The sequence below is a fragment of the Pan troglodytes genome, chromosome 10, assembly GCF_028858775.2.
Source record: "Pan troglodytes isolate AG18354 chromosome 10, NHGRI_mPanTro3-v2.0_pri, whole genome shotgun sequence".
Lineage (NCBI taxonomy): Eukaryota > Metazoa > Chordata > Mammalia > Primates > Hominidae > Pan > Pan troglodytes.
The window spans coordinates 96,334,135-96,354,800 of record NC_072408.2 but is presented as its reverse complement, the minus strand read 5'-3'; the positions used below and the strand labels follow the sequence as shown (position 1 = coordinate 96,354,800).

The 20,666-nt window shown below is 40.9% G+C and overlaps 2 protein-coding genes and 1 long non-coding RNA gene across 24 annotated transcripts in view; 1 reads left to right on the top strand and 2 right to left on the bottom strand.

Annotated features, from left to right (window-relative positions):
- The window catches only part of LOC104001628 (uncharacterized), a 69,161-nt gene extending 56,489 nt beyond the window's left edge, over window positions 1–12,672 (bottom strand). For all 3 annotated transcript variants that reach the window (XM_063785987.1, XM_063785988.1, XM_063785986.1), the window contains exon 1: window positions 12,515–12,672. In XM_063785987.1, coding sequence (XP_063642057.1) covers window positions 12,515–12,542 — 28 coding nt within the window. In that variant the 5' untranslated portion in view covers window positions 12,543–12,672. The remainder of the gene's footprint in view (window positions 1–12,514) is intronic.
- LOC134807494 (uncharacterized) lies at window positions 8,935–12,085 on the bottom strand. Its single transcript, XR_010148105.1, has 3 exons — window positions 12,000–12,085; window positions 10,136–10,207; window positions 8,935–9,067 (listed from the first exon to the last, which is right to left on the bottom strand). It is a non-coding gene; the product is annotated as an uncharacterized LOC134807494 (long non-coding RNA).
- The window catches only part of POC1B (POC1 centriolar protein B), a 132,595-nt gene continuing 123,979 nt past the window's right edge, over window positions 12,051–20,666 (top strand). For 10 of the 20 annotated variants that reach the window (XR_008538532.2, XR_008538534.2, XR_010148099.1 and 7 more), the window contains exons 1-2: window positions 12,051–12,432; window positions 13,105–13,189. Coding sequence is in view for 8 of the 20 variants with exons in the window: in XM_016923965.4 (XP_016779454.1) it covers window positions 12,418–12,432; window positions 13,105–13,189 (100 nt within the window). In the remaining 12 variants the exon portion in view is untranslated. Of the gene's footprint in view, window positions 12,433–13,104; window positions 13,190–13,837; window positions 18,899–20,666 lie in introns of those variants that run through there. The other 10 variants (XR_010148101.1, XM_063785982.1, XM_063785981.1 and 7 more) reach the window with 3 other exon arrangements.

Sequence of the window (20,666 nt, the reverse complement as noted above, 5' to 3'; positions counted from 1 at the left end):
ATAACAGCTTCTTAGGGGAAAATATATCAATTATTACATCTCACACCAATTCAAGAAATTTAAAAAGTGATTTTGAAAAAGTACATCTTGTAATGGAGAAATCTTGGTATACTATATATGGTTAATTTTAGGGTATTGACAATTATTTAAAACCTTATGGACACCAGGAGATCAACCCATGGTGAATCAACACTTATTAAGCATTTAACAAATGCCAGGCACTGTACTAAGTGCTTTCATTTAAATATGGGTTTCTCATATCAGTATTATTGACATTTGGGGTTGGTTCTTTGTTTTGAAGGCTGTTCTGTGCATCGTAGGATGTTTAGCAGCATCCCTGATCTCCATCCACCAGATGCCAGTAGCACCTACACTCTTACTTGTGATAACCATAAGTGTCTCTAGACATTGCCAAATGTCCCATGTGGGAAAACTTGTCCCTGGTTGAGAATCATTCATTTAAATTACTCTGTTGAATTGGGTAATTCACTACAATCCAGCAAGGCAAAGTCTTTGTGGTCCTCACTGTGTTCACACCATGCTCTGGTCTATGCAGTCCTGGAAGAAGGATGACTCCTCTGCCAGTCTGTTTCCTACTTTGCCTCCAGGTTACACAAGCATAGCAGCCTGTGCCCAACTGTCTCACCAGACTCAATTTAAAAACCTGCTACTTCTGCTGCTTCCTGAGTCCTTTCTCTCCATGAGATTCAGACTAGGTCTGTGAGGCTGGAGAGGCAAAGACACCACGACGCCGCACTCTGACCTGTGTTCCTTCTCCCTCTTTTGATAAGAGTGTTTACCTAAACCTTAGGAAGGTCAGGAGATGCAGGGATATAGCTCTAACTTGTAATAAACACTATCTGTCAGGCAGGAGGTGGTAATAATATCTACATTACCTCTGCGGTGCTAACTTCTAAAATGAATGTCACTTATTTTATGGAAATTAATGGAAATTTCCAGTCTCCTCTCTTTTCCCAATTACTTATTCATCTTAACTTGAAAATGTGCTAGTACTTAACTTTTTCACTAACAGCATAGCTGAATCCTTTATTGATCATTGATGTCTGGGTTGTAATGTTTTCATTCTGATCTTTAGTTATTTATCTGAATCTGGCATTCTCAGAAAGCTGTGAGCCTCTAAATCAGTAATCCTTGTGGGAATGAGGACACAACATCTTGGAGCAATATGCCAGAATCACCTGTGGGGCCTTTATTTAAAAATAAAATAAAATCTCAAGCCGGGCATGGTGGTTCATGTCTGTAGTCCCAGATACACCAGAGGCTGAAGTGGGGGGATCACTTGAGCCCAGAAGTTCAAGGCTACAATGTGCTATGAGAGCACCTGTGGATAGACACTGCACTCCAGCCTGGCCAACATAGTAAGACTCCATTTCTAAAATAGTTTAAAAATAAAAATAAATAAAAAATAAAACTCAAGCCTATGTTTTCTGCCTTCAATCTCTGTCCCCAAAACAAAGATTATGACCCATCACTCACCTCATCCAGGGGTGTGTGGCCTCAACTGAGAATCAAAGCTCTGAGTGCATTAACCTTCACGTGTGTTGGGGAATACAAATGCTTGAAAAACTGACAAACATTTCTTGATTTTCATGTAGAAAAGGTCTTGATATTGAACTGCATTCAATATTCAATCCAAATTCCTCCAAGTGTTAGACTGTATAACTTTCCACAACTTTCTTCATGGGGGAGAATTATATTTCTCTACCAGATATGTGACTTTCCTTGGTCAAGGAAATCTTAGAAAGCCATCGTGGGCATCATCTGCTCTTTTCCAGCTGCCAGTCACCAATAATGTTTCTGACAGTGGCTTCGCTGACAGCCTATGTCCTGAAGTGAGGATAACAAGGACCTGAGAGTTGAGCCCTTAGTTGACTTCTGATGGCAACATAATGCGAGCAGAAAATAGAAGACTTCCTTATTTTAAGCCACAGAGATTTGGGGGTTGTTTCAGCAGCAAAACTTAGACCTTCGTGACTGATACAAAGGGCCAGGGAGATCATTTATGCCTGTGAATCAGACCGTGTACAAAAATAACACAAGGAAGTGTACTGAGTCAAATTGAATATTTGGCTCACCTATAGGAGTTTAAATTTTAAAGAATGTTTGAACACATTAATGACCAAACAAAACATATCAGTGGACTTGTTTCAGTCAGTGGGCCACCAATTAGTGAGCAAGGTTACAAGGTTATAGAATAAAAGCTGTTTTCTCAATAATATAAATACAATGAAAATGGCTCTGTATAAGATCACTAAATGGAGGGCTGGGCACGGTGGCTCACACCTGTAATTCCAACACTTTGGGAGGCCGAGGTGGGCAGATCACGAGGTCAAGAGATCGAGACCATCCTGGTGAACATGGTGAAACCCCATCTCTACTAAAAAATACAAAAATTAGCTGGGCATGGTGGCACACACCTGTAGTCCCAGCTACTCAGGAGGCTGAGGCAGAGAATAGCTTGAACCCAGGAGGTGGAGGTTGCAGTGAGCCGAGATCACACCACTGCACTCCAGCCTGGGCGACAGAGCAAGACTCTGTCTCAAAAAAAAAAAAAAAAATCACTAAATGAAGTAAACTACAGTAGTTTTTATAATTGAGAAGAAACCCTAGGGTGGCCAAGTTTAAAATATATTCTTATATTATGTTAGACACTGTTGAGATTTGGAATTTTCTTTTTAGATAGAAGAACCAATCTTTAAAAGAATCTAGTTTCCTTCTACTAAAATCACAATTCTATTGTAATACACAGTGAAGACTTTTAAGATTTTTAAAAATCCTCTAATTGTTTTACACAGATATTATCTCTTCCTCTTTTATTCCCTCATTAAGTCACAAAATTTTATTGGGTACCTACTATGTGCCAGTCATTGTTCTGATATATGGTGGATTAAAAAGAGAATGTCTCTGCCCTCATGGAGTTTATATCCTGGTGATGGTCCCACAAGTGATTCTGACATACTCCCTCTGAGGGTTTTGCCCTCATTCTCATGGGGATTACTCATAGAGAATGTATATTTCAGGGAGAGATAAGTGGTTGTTTATGCTTGCTTTTTTTTAAAAAAAAAATCTTATTATTTTTAAGTATAAAAATCAGTGGTTTATTAGTACATTTATCAAGTTGCAGAACTGTCACCACTATATAATTCCAGAATATTTTATCACCCCAAGAAGAAACCAGTCCCTGGCACACAATCCATATTCTGTCTCTATGGATTTGGCTATTCTGAACATTTTATATGGATGGAACCATACATTGTGTCTGGCTTCTTTACTTAGCATGGTGTTTTCAAGTTTCATCCACACTGTAGCATGAATCAGTACTTCATTCCTTTTATTTGCCAGGCATATAAATGTGTATGGATGCAGCACATTTTATTTACCCATTAATCAGTTGATAGACATTTGGATTGTTTCCACTTTTGGCTATTGTGAGTAATGCTGCTATGAACATTTGTGTCTGCGTTTTTGTGTGGACATATGTATTCAATTATCAAGGGTACCTACCTAGGAGTGGAATTGCTGGCTGATAGGGTAACCCTATGTTTAACTTTTAAAGGAACTCCCAAATTCAAGAAGTCAAAAGAATTACCATAGGGCTCAGCAATTCCATTCCTGTGTAAAGAGCTGTACAAATTTTACATTCCCACCAGCAATTTATGAGGGTTTCCATTCCTTTACATCCTCACCAACACTTACTATTATCAGGCTATTTGATTATAGCTATCACAGTGGGTATGAAGTAGGTTTTGTGATGTTGATTTATATTTCCCCTATTGCCTAATGATGTTGGGCATCTTTTCATGTGCTTACTGGCTATTTATATAACTTTTTGGTGAAATGTCTATCAAAATTGTTTGTCCTTTTTTACCTGGGAGGGATATTTGTTTGAAGAAAAATACAAGTGTAATGTTATAGAGAATGAAAGGAAGTGCTTATTTTGAAAATGTGGTAAGAACTAAGTGAAATGAAAGAAGTGAGTCTTGAAAAGATTTGGGAGAAGAGCATTCATGGCAGAGGAACTAGCAAGGGCTGTGAAAAAAGTATAACACAGTAACGGGATAGAAAATGACTGGAAGGCAGAGCCACAGCAAATAGAGTGGCCTAGGACAGGGATCCCCAACCCCTGGGCCATGTACCCGGTACCGGTCCATGGCCTGTTAGGAACCAGGCTGAAGAGCAGGAGGTGAGCAGCAGGCGAGAAAGCCAGCATTATGGCCTGAGCTCTCTCTCCTGTAAGATTAGCAGAGGTGTTACATTCTCACAGGAGTGTGAACCCTATTGTGAAATGCACATGCAGGGATCTAGGTTGTGCGTTCCTTAAGAGAATCTAATGCCTGATGATCTGAGCTGGAACACTTTTATCCTGAAACCATCCCTCCCCCTCATTCCCCTATCTATGGAAAAACTGTCTTCCATGAAATTGGTCCCTGGTGCCATAAAGGTTGGGGACTCTAGGAAGCCTCTTTGAGGAGTGACATCTTAGCCAAGACCTGCTAGCCATCATCAGTTCCATCTTGCCCTCATCTCTCTCACTACAGTCACTTGGAAGGTCTGAGTGATGCTTCACATCACAAATGCATAATCTTAGGATTGAGATGGAGAGGAAATGGGGGAATGTACCCTCTTTTCTTTCTAGTGGGAACAGAAAAATTTTTCTAAGTAGAAACCTATTACAACTGTCAAAGTACATGGAATTGGCTAGGTAAATTGTAAATTATTACCATGATTTGACTTTTTGGAGACACTAAAAGCTACAGCCCTTTTTTTTTTTTTCTTTGGTAAAAGGGTAAAAATGAAAGTCTAAGCCCTAGAAGAGAAGTTACCAGATTCTTGGGATAAGTAAGATAGCCATTCACCAGGTACTGCTGGTTCAGGACCAAGGACAGCATCTAAGTGTTTCTGGGTTTTTTTTTCTGCCCCCCCTTCCCCTGTTCATTTTAATTATGCCATACCTAAACAAATATCTCTTTATGTTTCTACTGCTGCTACTCCAATAATGCCAGAATCTATCAATTCTTGCAGTGCCTTCCTTTTGGGGGAAGAGCATTCATGGCGGAAGAACTAGCAAGGGCTATGAAGAAAGTAAAACACAATAATGGGATAGAAAATGACTGGAAGGCAGAGCCACAGCAAATATAGTGGTCTAGGACAGGGATCTCCAACCCCTGGGCCACGTACCAGTACAGTCCTGTAAGGAAGCAGGCTTCCATTGTACTGAAGTTCATCCCATGACTGTAATGCCTTTACTAATGTGCATTCTTTCAACAGTTTACCCCTATGTTCTTCATTGAAGTAACATACACATAACATTTACCATGTAACCATTTATAAGTGTATATAGTCCAATTATATTACATATATTCACATTGTTTTGTAACCATCACCACAGTCCATCTCCAGAACTTTTTCAGTTTCACAAACTGAAACTCCACGCACCCATTAAACAATAATTCCCCATGTTCTCTCCCCACAGCCCCTGGCAAATGGCAAACACCATTCTACTTTCCTTTTTTTTTTTTTTTTTTTTTTTTGAGACAGAGTCTTGCTCTGTCACCCAGGCGGGAGTGCAATGGCATGATCTCCACTCACTGCAACCTCTGCTTCCCGGGTTCAAGCAATTCTCCTGCCTCAGCCTCCTGAGTAGCTGGGATTACAGGTGCCCACCACTGCGCCCAGCTAATATTTGTATTTTTAGTAGAGATGGGGTTTCGTCATGTTGGCCAGGCTGGTCTCGAACTCCTGACCTCGGGTGATTCACCCACCTCGGCCTCCCAAAGTGCTGGGATTACAGGCGTGAGCCACCGCGCCCGGCCCATTCTACTTTCTGTCTCTCTCCTTACTACCTTTTTGTTTACTCTGCTGATTGTTACAGGATGGTTCATTGTCAGCATAAGCATCATACCTAGGAACCTGTATTTATTATAAATGTAAATTCTTGTGCCACAATCCAGACAGACTGAAACAGAAACTCTGGAGTGGAATCTGCATTATATCAAGTCCTTTGGGTGACTCTGATGCCCACTAAGGTTTGAGAACCATTGATCTAGTGGCTTTAAGTATAAAAATCAGTAGTCTTTAGTACTTTGAAGTTGTAAACCTATCACCACTAATTCCAGAACATTTTCATCACCCTAAAAAGATTCCATTTTTTCATTAGTAATCCCTCCCCATTCTTTCCTCCCCCTAGTCTCTGGCAATCATTAATCCACTAATTCTACCACTTTAAAAAATCACAATTGAAGTCCTTCTTCCCCTATAAGTCTTTCCTGATACAAAAACATTTCCAAAGACCAATCAAATGTCTTAAGTACATTTGACACTATAGAAATACAATACTATGGTTATTATACAGATATTTTGTAACATTCCCATGGTTATGATTGACCTACTGCTCCACATAACTTTCATTGATTGTTTCATGTGGTGAGTCCTGTTTCCCTAATTAGATTTTAAGCTGTTTGACCTAAGCATCCCCATCAATGGATGAATGGATAAAGAAAATGTGATATATACACACACACACACACACACAGATATATATATATATACACACAATGGAATACTATTCAACCATGAAAAAGAATGAAATCATGTCATTTGCAGGAACATTAATAAAACTGGAGAACACTATGTTAAGTGAAATAAGTCAGGCACAGGAAGATAAATATTACACGTTCTCATTAATATATGAGAGCTAAAAAAGTTGATCGCATGGAGATAGAGAGGAGTGGAATGATAGATTCTCTTTCTCCCAGAGAATGTGAAGGATGTGTGGGTGGGAGGGGGAAATGAAGACAGGTTGGTTAACAGGTACAATCATACAGTTAGATAGAAGAAATAAGTTCTAATATTTGATAGCAGAATCAGGTGACTATACACAACAATAATGCACTGTACCAAAATGGCTAGAAAAGACAATTTGAAATGTACCTGACATACAGAAATGATAAATCCTTAGGTGATGGATACCCTAAATACGCTGACTTGATCATTATACATTTTATGCATGCAACAAAATTTCACATGTACCCCATAATGTACAAATAGAGTGTATCGATAAAATTACAAGATACTTTAAACTATTGGAGGACAATGATCATGTTTTCTACTTATTTTGTAGACTTTTTCAGTAACTATAGAGCTGGCCAGCCACACTGTCATCTTTCAATCAATGCAGAAAATGTTTATTATGCCCCTACTATGTGTCAGGGATTGTGGTGCCTGTAGAGTGATACTAAAATGAGTAGAACACAGTTCTTATCTTTACTGACCTTTCACAACAGTAAGTGCTGATAGACACATAAACATGATGTAGATGTAAAGGCAGCAACATAAAACAGTGCTAAAAAGAACTCTAAGTTGCATACCATCAGGACCCAAAGGAAAAATAATGTTTTATTTTTATAAGGAGGAATAGGTTCAGAGAAAGATGATTTTACATGAACATATCTTCCCAAGTCCTGAGGTATGATTCTTTGTGTAGAAGTTGGAGCAAGAGAGTAGCACAGGCATTCATGAGTACAGAAACTGCTCTAGCAAAGGCTCCAAAGGGTGGGTGTGTGTGGTTAACTGCAATGGCTTAAGGATTGGCCCAGGGGAGATGAGTGGTTAGATATAAAATAGGACTTGGTTTGAGGCATTTAAAAGTGAACTTAAAGGGCATTTTAAAGAAGATCTATGGCATGATATGCCAGTGGTTCCCAAATGTTGATGCATATTATAATCACCTAGAAAGCTTGTTTGAAAACAGATTTCTAGTATTCACACTAGACCTTCTAAATCAAAACCTCTGGGGTGAGGCCTAAAAACATTTACTTTTAGCAAGATACCCTGGTGAATCTTATGTTATTTGTTGGTAAATGCAGGGTGGACAGGTGGAGGGGAGAAGTTTTGAAGTCGGAAAGCAAGTTGGTGGTTACTAAAATATTCTAGGAGGCAGAAGGCAGGGTCTGTGGAGTGACAGGAGCCATTAGACAGAAAGATAGGAAGATGAAATATATGATGAGGAGCATGCTTGTAATCCCAGCTACCTGGGAGGCTGCTGCAGGTGGATCACTTGAACTCAGGAGTTCAAGGCCAGCCTGGGCAGCCCATCATATATATTATATATATATATATATATGGTGAGGAGGTAGTTGATAGGACTTGGAGACTGAATGTTAACTTAAATGAATCATGCAGTTTTCAAAAATGTAATTCATTATTGATTCAAACCCATCTTGTACTTTTCCATGTGCTCTCCTATACTTTGGAGGAAGTGTATCAACAAGGGAGTTCCATTGCCTGTAAACAGGCTCAAAATATGTTCACTCCAAGTGCTATATAGTAAGGTGAACAGTAGATGGCACTTTTGTACTATGCTGAATTTCCAAATTTGAAGGCCAAGGAAGAACCAGTGCTAAAATAAAAACAACTCTTTATAATGCTCAAGTAAGTAAATTCAATTTCTGTTTTACGGGGAACTGTATAAGAAGGGCTAATTAGAGGTCAGTTTGTCCTAGCTAGTACCCGGCCTCCAGTAAAACCTTGTAGGTTTTTAAATACTGATCCTGCTTGTGGCTCCCACCCACATAAATGATTAGGTTGCAGTCCAGAGAGGTCTAAATAATCATTGTAGCAAGTGGAATTAGGCTTGAGGTTAAAAAAAACTTCCCCAACTTTGACCACATTTCCAAATGTCTACCTCTGAGCTTTTGCTATTTGCAAAGGTGAAGAAAAGCCGAAAAGAACAAAATCAACTATGGAAAAGAACAATGGGAAGGGCAGTTTAGAGTAATAAGTGAGGACAGTGGAATGAAAATAAAGGAGATATTACTTTCATTTTGTAAAACTTGTTATTATTAAAACCTTGGCAAGAATGCAATGTTTTATACATTTACATAACACTTGCAATCACACAAAAGTCATGACAGTGATTAAGAGAGTGGATTCTGGGCCAGGTGCGGTGGCTCACACCTGTAATCCCAGCACTTTGGGAGGCCGAGACAGGCGGATCACGAGGTTAGGAGATTGAGACCATCCTGGCTAACACGGTGAAAACCAGTCTCTATTAAAAAAAAATACAAAAAAAATTAGCCGGGCGTGGTGGCGGGCGCCTGTAGTCCCAGGGGCTCGGGAGGCTGAGGCAGGGGAATGGCGTGAACCTGGGAGGCGGAGCAGCTTGCAGTGAGCCGAGATCGCGCCACTGCATTCCAGTCTGGGCGACAGAGTGAGACTCCGTCTCAAAAAAAAAAAAAAGAAAAAGAAAAAAAAAAAAGAGAGTGGATTCTGGAGGCAGACTGCGAGTGTCTAAAAATCTCAACTCTGCCACTTCCTAGTTAGCAGTGTGCCTTGGGCAAGTAACTTAATGTCTTTGCATATCAATTTACTCATTTATAAAACGGAAATGGTAATAATAGCACATCTCTAATAAGATCGTTATGATCACTAAATGTCAAAATTTGTAAGGTACTTAGAAAAGTCCTGGCATGTAGTGAAAACATAGGTAGGTATATTAGTCCGTTCTCACATTGCTATAAAGAACTACCTGCGACTGGGTAATTTACAAAAAAAGCGGGTTTAATTGGCTCATGGTTCTGCAGGCTGTACAGGAAGTATGGCTGGGGAGGCCACAGGAAACTTACAAACATGGTGGAAGGCAAAGGGGAAGAGAGCATGGCTGCTCCATGGCTGGAACAGGAGGAAGAGAGCAAAGGGGGAAGTGCTACACAAGTGCTACACACTTTTAAACAACCAGATCTCGTGATAACTCACTCAGAACAGCAAGGGGGAAATCCACCCCCATGATCCAATCACCTCCCACCAGCCCCCTCCTCCAACACTGGGGATTACAATTCTACATGACAGTTGGGTGGGGACACAAATCCAAACCATATCAGTAGGTGACAAATTTTTTAAGATCAACTTTAGGTAATAGGATTAATATGTAGTTTCCCTCCCATCTTTTAAATTTAAAACATGTGTTTCTTGATAATTGAGAAAAAAAGTAAAAGCTAAACTTTTACTAAAACACTTAAATAAAAATCTATATTTTTTCTTCTTTTGAGCTAGTTTCTAAATCTCCAACTTCGTCCCTTTTCTGCTTCTCCTGTGCCCAATATTAGACGTAACATACCTATGAGTAATCCTGAGGTCCTGATTACTCTTCAGCTTCTGGTATTATTATTTTATTATTGGGGTGAAATACCTGTAATGAAATTTACCATTTTACCCATTTTTTAGGTGTACAATTCACTGGCATTAAGTACATTCACAATGTTGTGCAAACATCACCACTATCTATTTCCAGAACTTCATCATCCCAAACAGAAACTCTGCACCCATTAAACAGTAACTCCCCAGTCTCCCTTACCCCCAGCCCTAGTAACCTCTATTCTACTTTCTGTCCTTATGAATTCACCTATTCTAGGTACCTCATATGAATGGAATCATACAATATATGCTCATTTGTGTTTGGCTTATTCACTTAGCAAAATGTTTTCAAGGTTCATCCATGTTGTAGCTTGTATCACAATTTCATTTCTTTTTATGGCAGGATAATATTTCCTTATATGTATATATCACACACATTTTGTTTATCCATTCATCTGTTGGATACTAGGATTGTATCCACTTTTTGGCTATTGTAAATAATGCTTGCTTTGAACACTGGCATCTGTTGGAGTCTCTGCTTTCAATACTTATGGGATATACCTAGCAGTGAAATTGCTGGATTATAAGGTAATTGTATGTTTAACTTTTTAGGAACTGACAAACTTTTTCACAGAGCTACATCATTTTACATTCCCACCAGTATATAGCATTAGTTTTAAACATGGCAGGCTTTTAAAATAAATCAAGCCTAAACTGGTAATATGTAGCAAAACTAAGAGTCCTGCAACAGTTTGCTGACAAGTTGCTGATATCAACACTCTTAACATATCATCTCCTAGACTAATGCAGTGTTTCTCAACATAGACAGCTGAGACTCCCATAGTAATCATCTATGGAGCTTGTTACATCAGAAGGGCCCTGGACCCCACCTTGTATATGTTGATTCAGCATCTCTGGAAATGGAGCCCCCAAATCAACATTACAAATGCTAAAGCATGAGACTCACCAACCCTAGATTGCTGAGTTCTTGAAGGTAGGGGAAATATCTTAGTCATCATTGTGTCCCTCAAGGCCAAACATACAACAGATATTTAACAAGTGTATACTTAAATTAACTAATACTGTAATCTAAAGCCTACCTGTTTAGTTGTTAAGTACCATATTCAATAAAATTAAACTCAATCACTAGACAACTAGGGAATCTGTAATTAAGGTGTGTAGCATACCTTTCATTTGCATAAAACACATATCTTACCAGCTGTGTTCTATCATGCCCTTTGATGTTGCTAAGGATCTTTACACTATATGTAATTTTCAGCTCAGAACATCACGCTTTGAGGCAGGGTTAAAAAAAAAAGATATGGACTTGGAATTAGAAGAACTGTCTCTGTGTGACCTCTAAGACCAATATCTAGGAATCAAGTTTATAACTTGGAAACATTGAAAACATTTTGTAATTCTACCAACTTCATTGTTTGGCTGAAGCAAATGATACTATGTGTAACAAAGCCTGCTGTAGAAACGTGGTCTCACAAAAAACAAACAAAAAAAAACCATGTTTCCAAGTCTTCCTAAAGACTTTAAGTATCCAGCTGTGTAAGTTTAGTGCTCTAAGGTATACGCAAATGAGCAGATGAGAATGGAAACATATCGCTGAAAATTATTAAGTGCATGCACAACATTTATTCATTCATTCACTCATTCATTCATCACGCACATCCAGCATCTATATCAATATCCTGCAGGGCACTGTGTGGAAAACAGTGGTTAAATAAATTTAAATCTGCCCTCAGGGGATTTAGTTCCTTTTAGTATATTAATAACTAGCAAGCTGCCCCTCTTCATGTCAAAGTTTTACGTCAACAAAATAAGCGGTAGGGGATCACCTTAAACGTCACGGGTGCTGTCTCTTTAAAACGTAATAGAACTCTGATCGCATCGATCACAGGCTCACAACGCCCTTCCATTCATCGCTCTTATTCCCGTCCTGGTTACTACCCCACTTCCTGACATCAAACCAGGGAGAACGCGAGTGTTACTTAACATGGCTTGGTGTGTGGCCACAGCTGACCCGGCGCATACCTCCCGTCCTCTCTTTACAGGGCTGGCGGTGTCTCGGGGCTCGGCTGGCCATGCCTGGAGCGCGGGGTTTGACTGGGCCGCCGTTGTTGTAGTGACCGGGAGGCGCTGCCGCTCTGGGCAGACGGTTCCGGGAGCCGCACGGTCCCCTCTCCTTCCCCATCCCCTCCCCTCCCCTCTCCGGGTTCCCCCACCCACAGGAGCCTTGGGCCGACCACTCCCCCGATGGCCTCAGCCACGGTAAGGACGGGTTGGAGGTGGGGGGTCCCTCCCTGGAGCCTGTCCCGCGGGCTGCGGGGCCAGGTCCGGGCCGAAGCCGCACCTGGCGGGAGATGGAGGCAGGTGTCCATAGCCGGGTCCTGAGCCCCTCGTCCCGGGGCGTCCGTATCTCACTCTCTGCCATCGGGGCGGACGGAGTGTGGAACCCAGACCCGGCTCCCGGACGCTCTTCCCCGAGTTCCGGAGCTCCGGACTGAGCTGGGCGGCCCCACGGCCCCCAGAATTCTCGGAGGGTTTCCGTGGAGCGCCTGCGTCAGAATCACCTGGGAAGTATTAAAAAAAAAAAGTACCAAAGCCGAGGCGCATCCTCGCACCTGCCTGCCTTGTGCCAGCGGGCGGGGCCCGGGAACGTGCATTTCAAAGGGGCCGCGGTTCCTGCGATGCGCTGGACTCTGGGAAGCGCGAACAGAGCGTTTTGCGGGCTCTGCGGGGAGAGCTGGCGCCGGCGTCTCCCTGTAGCAGGACTGGGCGCCGCGCCCGTGGGTGGGCTGCTGCCTGGCCCCGCCGCCCAGCCAAGCCGCCGCCTGGGTGGCCATTCCCAAGCCGGACTCCGGGGAAGTGGCAGCGTGGATCCCAGCCGCTAGAATTCGAGGTCTGCGGCGGCTTTCAAAACTTGACAACTTTCCTTTCCAGGAGGACCCCGTTCTGGAGCGTTATTTCAAAGGCCACAAAGCTGCGATCACCTCCTTGGACCTCAGCCCCAACGGCAAGCAACTTGGTAAGTCTTATTCTTGTTTTGCTTTTGTAATGAGACAAAACTCCACGGGTCGGAAACCTTTCCTCCTGTCCGGGCAGGGTCCCTAGGAGAACGGCTAAGGGCCTCTATGAGGGTTGAGAGCACCCGGAGACGAGGGCCCAGCGCGGCGGGGCGCAGCTAGGGCCCCCTCTGCCATTCCGGCCCCCGGCCCCCGGCCCGGCCAAGAGCCTCCTATCCAGCGGTCTGGGCCTGGCGGACGACTTTCGCAAACTAACCACCAGGAGGAGTGAGTGGGAAGGGGAGGGGTTCCTCCTTGGCCCGGGGAGGGTGGGGTGTTGGCTGGAGAGTTTGTGAAAAGTTGTGAGCCGAGCAGGAGGAAGTAGGGAGAGAGGAGTTGGGCTGTGCCGGAGGCCGAGGACCGAGAGGGCTCAGGTGACCCCTGGAAAGCCTGGGTGGCTGGAAAGGAGCCCAGCGCCTGCATGAAAGGAAGAACCTGCTGGGAAGTACCTGAGCTCGAGCTGTGGGTTCCGCCGCCCTTCCCCTGCGTGGTGGCTTGGTGGCCGCGTCTGCGCCTCAGCCCTGAGAATCCGGATGGCGGTGAGGTGGACTTGGGCAGGCAAGAGCTGCCTGCTGCTGGCGTTTTTAACAGTGGCCTATATCTTCGTGGAGCTCTTGGTCTCCACTTTTCATGCCTCCGCAGGAGCCGGCCGTGCCAGGGAGCTGGGGTCAAGAAGGCTCTCAGACCTCCAGAAAAATACGGACGATTTGTCTCGGCCGCTTTATAAGAAGCCCCCTGCAGATTCCCATGCACTTGGGGAGTGGGGGAAAGCCAGCAAACTCCAGCTCAACGAGGATGAACTGAAGCAGCAAGAAGAACTCATTGAGAGATACGCCATCAATATTTACCTCAGTGACAGGATTTCCCTGCATCGACACATAGAGGATAAAAGAATGTATGAGTGTAAGTCCCAGAAGTTCAACTATAGGACACTTCCTACCACCTCTGTTATCATTGCTTTCTATAACGAAGCCTGGTCGACTTTGCTCCGTACCATTCACAGTGTTTTAGAAACTTCTCCTGCAGTTCTTTTGAAAGAGATCATCTTGGTGGATGACTTGAGTGACAGAGTTTATTTGAAGACACAACTTGAAACTTACATCAGCAATCTTGATAGAGTACGCTTGATTAGGACCAATAAGCGAGAGGGGCTGGTTAGGGCCCGTCTGATTGGGGCCACTTTCGCCACTGGGGACGTCCTCACTTTCCTGGATTGTCACTGTGAGTGTAATTCCGGTTGGCTGGAACCGCTTTTGGAAAGGATTGGGAGAGATGAAACAGCAGTTGTGTGTCCTGTTATAGACACAATTGATTGGAATACTTTTGAATTCTATATGCAGACAGGGGAGCCCATGATTGGTGGGTTTGACTGGCGTTTAACATTTCAGTGGCATTCTGTCCCCAAACAGGAAAGGGACAGGCGGATATCAAGAATTGACCCCATCAGATCACCTACCATGGCTGGAGGACTGTTTGCTGTCAGCAAGAAATATTTTCAGTACCTTGGAACGTATGACACAGGAATGGAAGTGTGGGGAGGTGAAAACCTTGAGCTGTCTTTTAGGGTGTGGCAGTGTGGTGGCAAATTGGAGATCCACCCGTGTTCCCACGTGGGCCATGTGTTCCCCAAGCGGGCACCATATGCTCGCCCCAATTTCCTACAGAATACTGCTCGGGCAGCAGAAGTTTGGATGGATGAGTACAAAGAGCACTTCTACAATAGAAACCCTCCAGCAAGAAAAGAAGCTTATGGTGATATTTCTGAAAGAAAATTACTACGAGAGCGGTTGAGATGCAAGAGCTTTGACTGGTATTTGAAAAACGTTTTTCCTAATTTACATGTTCCAGAGGATAGACCAGGCTGGCATGGGGCTATTCGCAGTAGAGGGATCTCGTCTGAATGTTTAGATTATAATTCTCCTGACAACAACCCCACAGGTGCTAACCTTTCACTGTTTGGATGCCATGGTCAAGGAGGCAATCAATTCTTTGAATATACTTCAAACAAAGAAATAAGGTTTAATTCTGTGACAGAGTTATGTGCAGAGGTACCTGAGCAAAAAAATTATGTAGGAATGCAAAATTGTCCCAAAGATGGGTTCCCTGTACCAGCAAACATTATTTGGCATTTTAAAGAAGATGGAACTATTTTTCACCCACACTCAGGACTGTGTCTTAGTGCTTATCGGACACCGGAGGGCCGACCTGATGTACAAATGAGAACTTGTGATGCTCTAGATAAAAATCAAATTTGGAGTTTTGAGAAATAGAGCACAACAGCACTTTCGTCATGAGCTGACAGTAGTGTCAAGAAAGTCAAAGAGCCTTAAGAGCCTCAGTGAAGATTGTATTTTATTTTATCAAAAGCCACCTAGCAGTCATCTGTGGAGCACTGGAAAGCTGGGGTTCATTTTGGTATATCACACTGAAACTGGGTACCCAGAGTGCTGCTGTTTAATATTTCACAATGCCTTACTTATTGGTTGTTTTATATAAGAGTTTTGTCAATATGGTCTCTTCTTAAAAGAAGTTGACTATGAATTGAAACACACAAAACATTTAAGTGCCAGACTTAATATTAAAGAATGTAAAGGTCCAAGTAAAATGAGGTATGATTTATGTTGATGGGTAAGTTCACCGCACATCCCATTTTTTAACAAAACTCATGAATGTGCAGTTTGAGCCATTGCTATTTTGATTACATAGAATTTGTATTTCTTTTTTAGCCAGCACATTAAATTTTAGATTTTATTTTTTAATCTAATTTTTTTTCTAATCAAAAAGAAAATTGAGCTTAAGGCAAAAGGCCTGGTTTTAAAGATATGTGTAATAGGAAGAGGGCATTTGTTTGAGTGTGAGTTTGGAGGCCTTTTTAACATGCAGACATACCCATATCTAAATGAAATGGGGAGATATTTACATTCCGTACTTTGTAAACTTGAGCTATTGGACTTCACTGATGTATATATTAATACCTCAAATTCCTCTGATTTTGTAAGCTGTCTTCTCTGTGAACATGTTTGTGTGTGTAGGGCATTTTCTGATTGCACTTCCTTAAGTTATGAATGTACTAGAAAGGGACTCATTCAGAATACTGTGCCTCCCTTTGTTAATGCTTAATCATTTAAAGTAAACACAATTGAGGCCTCTCTGAAGTTAAACCCAACTATGTTTATTAAAATGTGTGAAACTGAAAGTGGGCTAGGTTCTACCAGGGCTGTGGAACTCTCCTACGAGTTCTGCTGATCAGGAAATTTAAGAATTTATCTTAAAAATGCAAGGAAAAAAGACTGCCTTGGCAATTGTGAATGCTGCTTTCCATCTCCTAGCACCGAGCCTGGCACTTAGGCAGCTTTCAGTAAGTGGGTGAATGAATGAATGACTGACTGAATGAATGGCTCAGCTGAGGAATGTAACTTTGGTCAAGTTATTATGATGTGTTTGGGCTTAGTTTTCTCATTGGTAAAATGTGGGTGCTGGATTGGATCTTAAAGATCCCTTCCAGCTCTGAAATGCTGATTGTACAGTATATTCTTCCCAGATTGACTCACTGTGCAATCTTTACAACACTTTTTATCTTTTCACTTTTGACATAGGTAATGTTGTTGAGCAGTTGAGCAATGTTCAGTCCAGTTGTGAAGCTGGAGAAGAGAAATGGGTTTTAAAAATTAAGTGAGGGGAGGCTGGGTGCAGTGGCTCACGCCTGTAATCCCAGCACTTTGGGAGGCCAAGGCAGGTGGATCACGAGGTCAGGAGATCCAGACCATCCTGGCTAACATGGTGAAACCTCGTCTCTACTAAAAATACAAAAAATTAGCCAGGTGTGGTGGCGGGCGCCTGTAGTCCCAGCTACTCAGGAGGCTGAGGCAGGAGAATGGCGTGAACCTGTGAGGCAGAGCTTACAGTGAGCCGAGATCGTGCCACTGCACTCCAGCCTGGGCAACAGAGCAAGACTCTGTCTCAAAAAAAAAAAAAAAAAAAAATAAGTGAGCTGAACTCACCTGAAGTGGTTTACTTCTGTGGGTTAAGAAGTTCTAGTCAGTGTTCATAGTCATTTCGTTTTGATAATTGTTGAACCAATTTTGTTTTTAAAACCTTTAGACTCTAAAAGTAATATTTTGACTAAGAATATAAATATTTCCAAAACTAAATTACTCGGGAAGTAAACGCTTTTTTAAAAAGTATTTTTACTGGTTTTATACCAATATTATATGCAGAAATCACAGGATGAATTTAGAATTAAATCTCAATTAGTTCACTTTGGCCTAGATTTATGAAAAATGCATGCCTCGTAAAGAGTCCACTGTATTCACGAGTAAAGTTGCTTTTAGTGTTCACTTGATGACTTGGAGAGTAGGAATTTTGCAAAATCTGAATTTAAGGAAATTCTTTAGGATAACCATTTCAAAAAATAAAATTGCTATGCAATCTTGAATATTTTCTCTTTTGCCTCGTAAAATGAAAATGCATTCACAGTTTCTGTAAATTATTTAGCAATCTTAAAGTTTATCAAAAAATTGTCCAGATTCCACGTGCAGCATGCTTGGCCCTGCATTTAATTTAAGAAGGATTAATAATAATGCTCTGAATTTTTCAAAAGGGATTCTCCTAAACCCACCCACTTCTCTTGCCCAGGCTGCTTTTTAAAAATATTTTTTTATTTTTTACTTATTTTTAAATTTTCTCTTTTTATTTATTTTTGGTTTTCTTGTTAGCCCCCTATTATATGGGAGAACGAAAATTGTTATATTTTGAAAGTACTTATTACATTATTTTTATTTTAGTATCTTGATGCTCCTGTCAAAAGGGAAATGAGGCTTTTAAAAATAAAGTACCTTAATTCTTTATTGACTTTTTTGCCCTAAATTGCTAGGTGTGACCCAGCAATCTTTTAGGAAGAGATTTTACAGTGGTGCTTTATTTATATCAATAATCCAGTATAGTTAGGCTGTTCATTCCTCATAATAGAGTACATAACAGAAAAGCGGGACTTTCACATTTTCATATTTAGGCACGTTCCAATTTAATTCCAAAAATACTCTGTAATTCTACATCTAAAAAAACCGATTCCCTAATTCGAATTTATTGGTACCAAAGCTCTCTTTGGCTGTAGACAATTAAGAGTTGACCTTTTAAGTTAATGTATATGCTTAAAAACAGTTTTAGGAAAATATTTGGTAGACAAAGAGTTTCAACTTTAAATGTTCACTATGTCATTTAGTGTCCAACTTTACGGATAGATTGACTATCTAAATAGGCATTTTTAGTCATAAAAAAAAATCTAGTTACCAGGAGGATCCCTATAACTCAAAATAACTTGTTTGTAAAAGAAAATTTGTTTACTTACCCATTAGTAAGTTCCTGCATATTCATTATAAGATGGCAAATCAAACTTTTCTAGGATGAAGACAGCTTATTTTTAAGTTGTATAGTCTTAGTTGGTTTAGGGTCTCAATTTTAATTAATAAAATACTTGGTTTTCATTTGCTTGTCCTTTTGAATTCCTGTTTTAATAATTTTAAAATGAGCACAAAGAATGTTGAAGTTCAGATTAATCTCTTCTGAATGATGTTTTTTTCCTCTGTGATGAGTTGTTTCTGACTTTTTTCCTTTTGTATTTGTAATGTTGATTAAGATGTAAAATAAAAAGTGTGCCTGATTATTTTTGCAAATAGATTGTGATTATTTTAGCCTATGGGAACATACTCCTATGTATACATTTATAATGGCAATGGAAGTAAGTTCAGCTTGCAGTTCTTTTACTTATTTGAAAATTCAGACAGTGGATATTTAAAAAGTCAAAATTCCCATATTATTTTACAACGTGTCATTAATCAGCAAGTATTTTGAAGGGGTGTTAGTACCATTGTTTTATTAACTACTCATGAGCAAACTAGAAATGATCAGGGATCTCTGGGGCCCACTTGGATCACTATAAAAGGAAGCAATGGGCACCTGGACATATTAGCACCAATTTCACTACCCTGGGTGGAAAACAAAAATGTCTGTCCTCTAAACCACATATCCTCATATTTCCCCGGTCCATAAATGAAATTCCCTTCCACCAGTGGCCTGTCTCTTCCTCTTTAGTGATTCCTAAATCCCTATACCCATGTCTCTCCTTGGCCAGACACACTGCCTGAGAATGACTCTTCTAAGGACTCTAACAAAATCAGATGGTCTTATAGCTGCATTTAGCATATATATAGGTGACCTAAACATATTTTCACTAATTTTTATACACTTAAAAGTTCCTGTAAATACTTGTATTCTAACCTTACTCTCTTACTAAGTGACTTGCAGCTCTGTGTAAATCACTTCCTCTCTCTGTGTTTCAGTTTCACGAGTATAAAAAAGACTGGAAAATCCATAGAGACAGTACATTAGTGTTTGCCAGGGTCTGGGAAAGGGAGGAATAGAGAATGCTAACAGAGATGAATTTTTGGCAGGTGGCAGGGGGTAGGGGATTATGAGAATGTTCTGGAATTAGTGATAAAAGTTGTGCAAATGTTGGGCAAAACACTGGTGTACTTTAAAAGACTAAATGTTATGGTATTTAAATAATATCTCAGTTTTTAAAAATACCTCAGGAAAAAAAGCAGGCTGGAGAATTTCAGGTGTCTCAGAAAAGATTGCTCTTTGCATGCTAGACCTCTTTGCATGCCTCTGTGCATGCTAGACTTTAGAACAGGCTAGTAGTATTTAGTATTAATAATACTTGAATCATTGTGTAATTTGCAGAATTAAGAAAGTTACACACATATATATGAATGAATCAGTCTGCTTAGTATTAGGTGGGGCTTGGAAATCAGTTTATATTGGAGTTTTTCCTAAAATTTCAGAGAAACTTCAATCAATCCTTTTGGACAGGAGGTGGAGTTTACTGTAAAAGGTGAAATGAGCTCCTGAGTTGTATAGTTGTCCACAGCAGAAATGAAAATTAGAGGGCACATGTCCTCAGGACCTCCTGATGCTGTGTCATGTTTAAAAAAAAAAAAAAAAAGGAAAATTAGAGCAGTCCTTCTAACTTAATAATTATTGGGGTACTACTTTTTCATTCGTGCCAAGCTTTATCAATCTTCCAGGCTGGGCTGGGAGTGATATCTACTGCAGGCCAGCAGTGTCTTCGGGTGTCTGGTCACCATTCTAACCTGTCTATTTGCATTTATCTAATCCTGTTCAAAAGGGGAAGAGGAGGCACTCTATTTATTTACTACTCCCTTATTTAGTTAAGGCTACTGTGTGCCAGATGCCATTTTATGCTCTGGGTATACATACAGAGGGGAAGAAAGCAGATGTGCTTCATAAGATGGTATGAAGAGTTCATGGTCCAGTGGTGGAGACAAATAATTAACAAGTAAACACAAATCCATTTGTTGGTACAACATGATGAAACAAAGGAAAATAGTCAAAGCTGTGAAGGAAAGGAATAGAATGCTT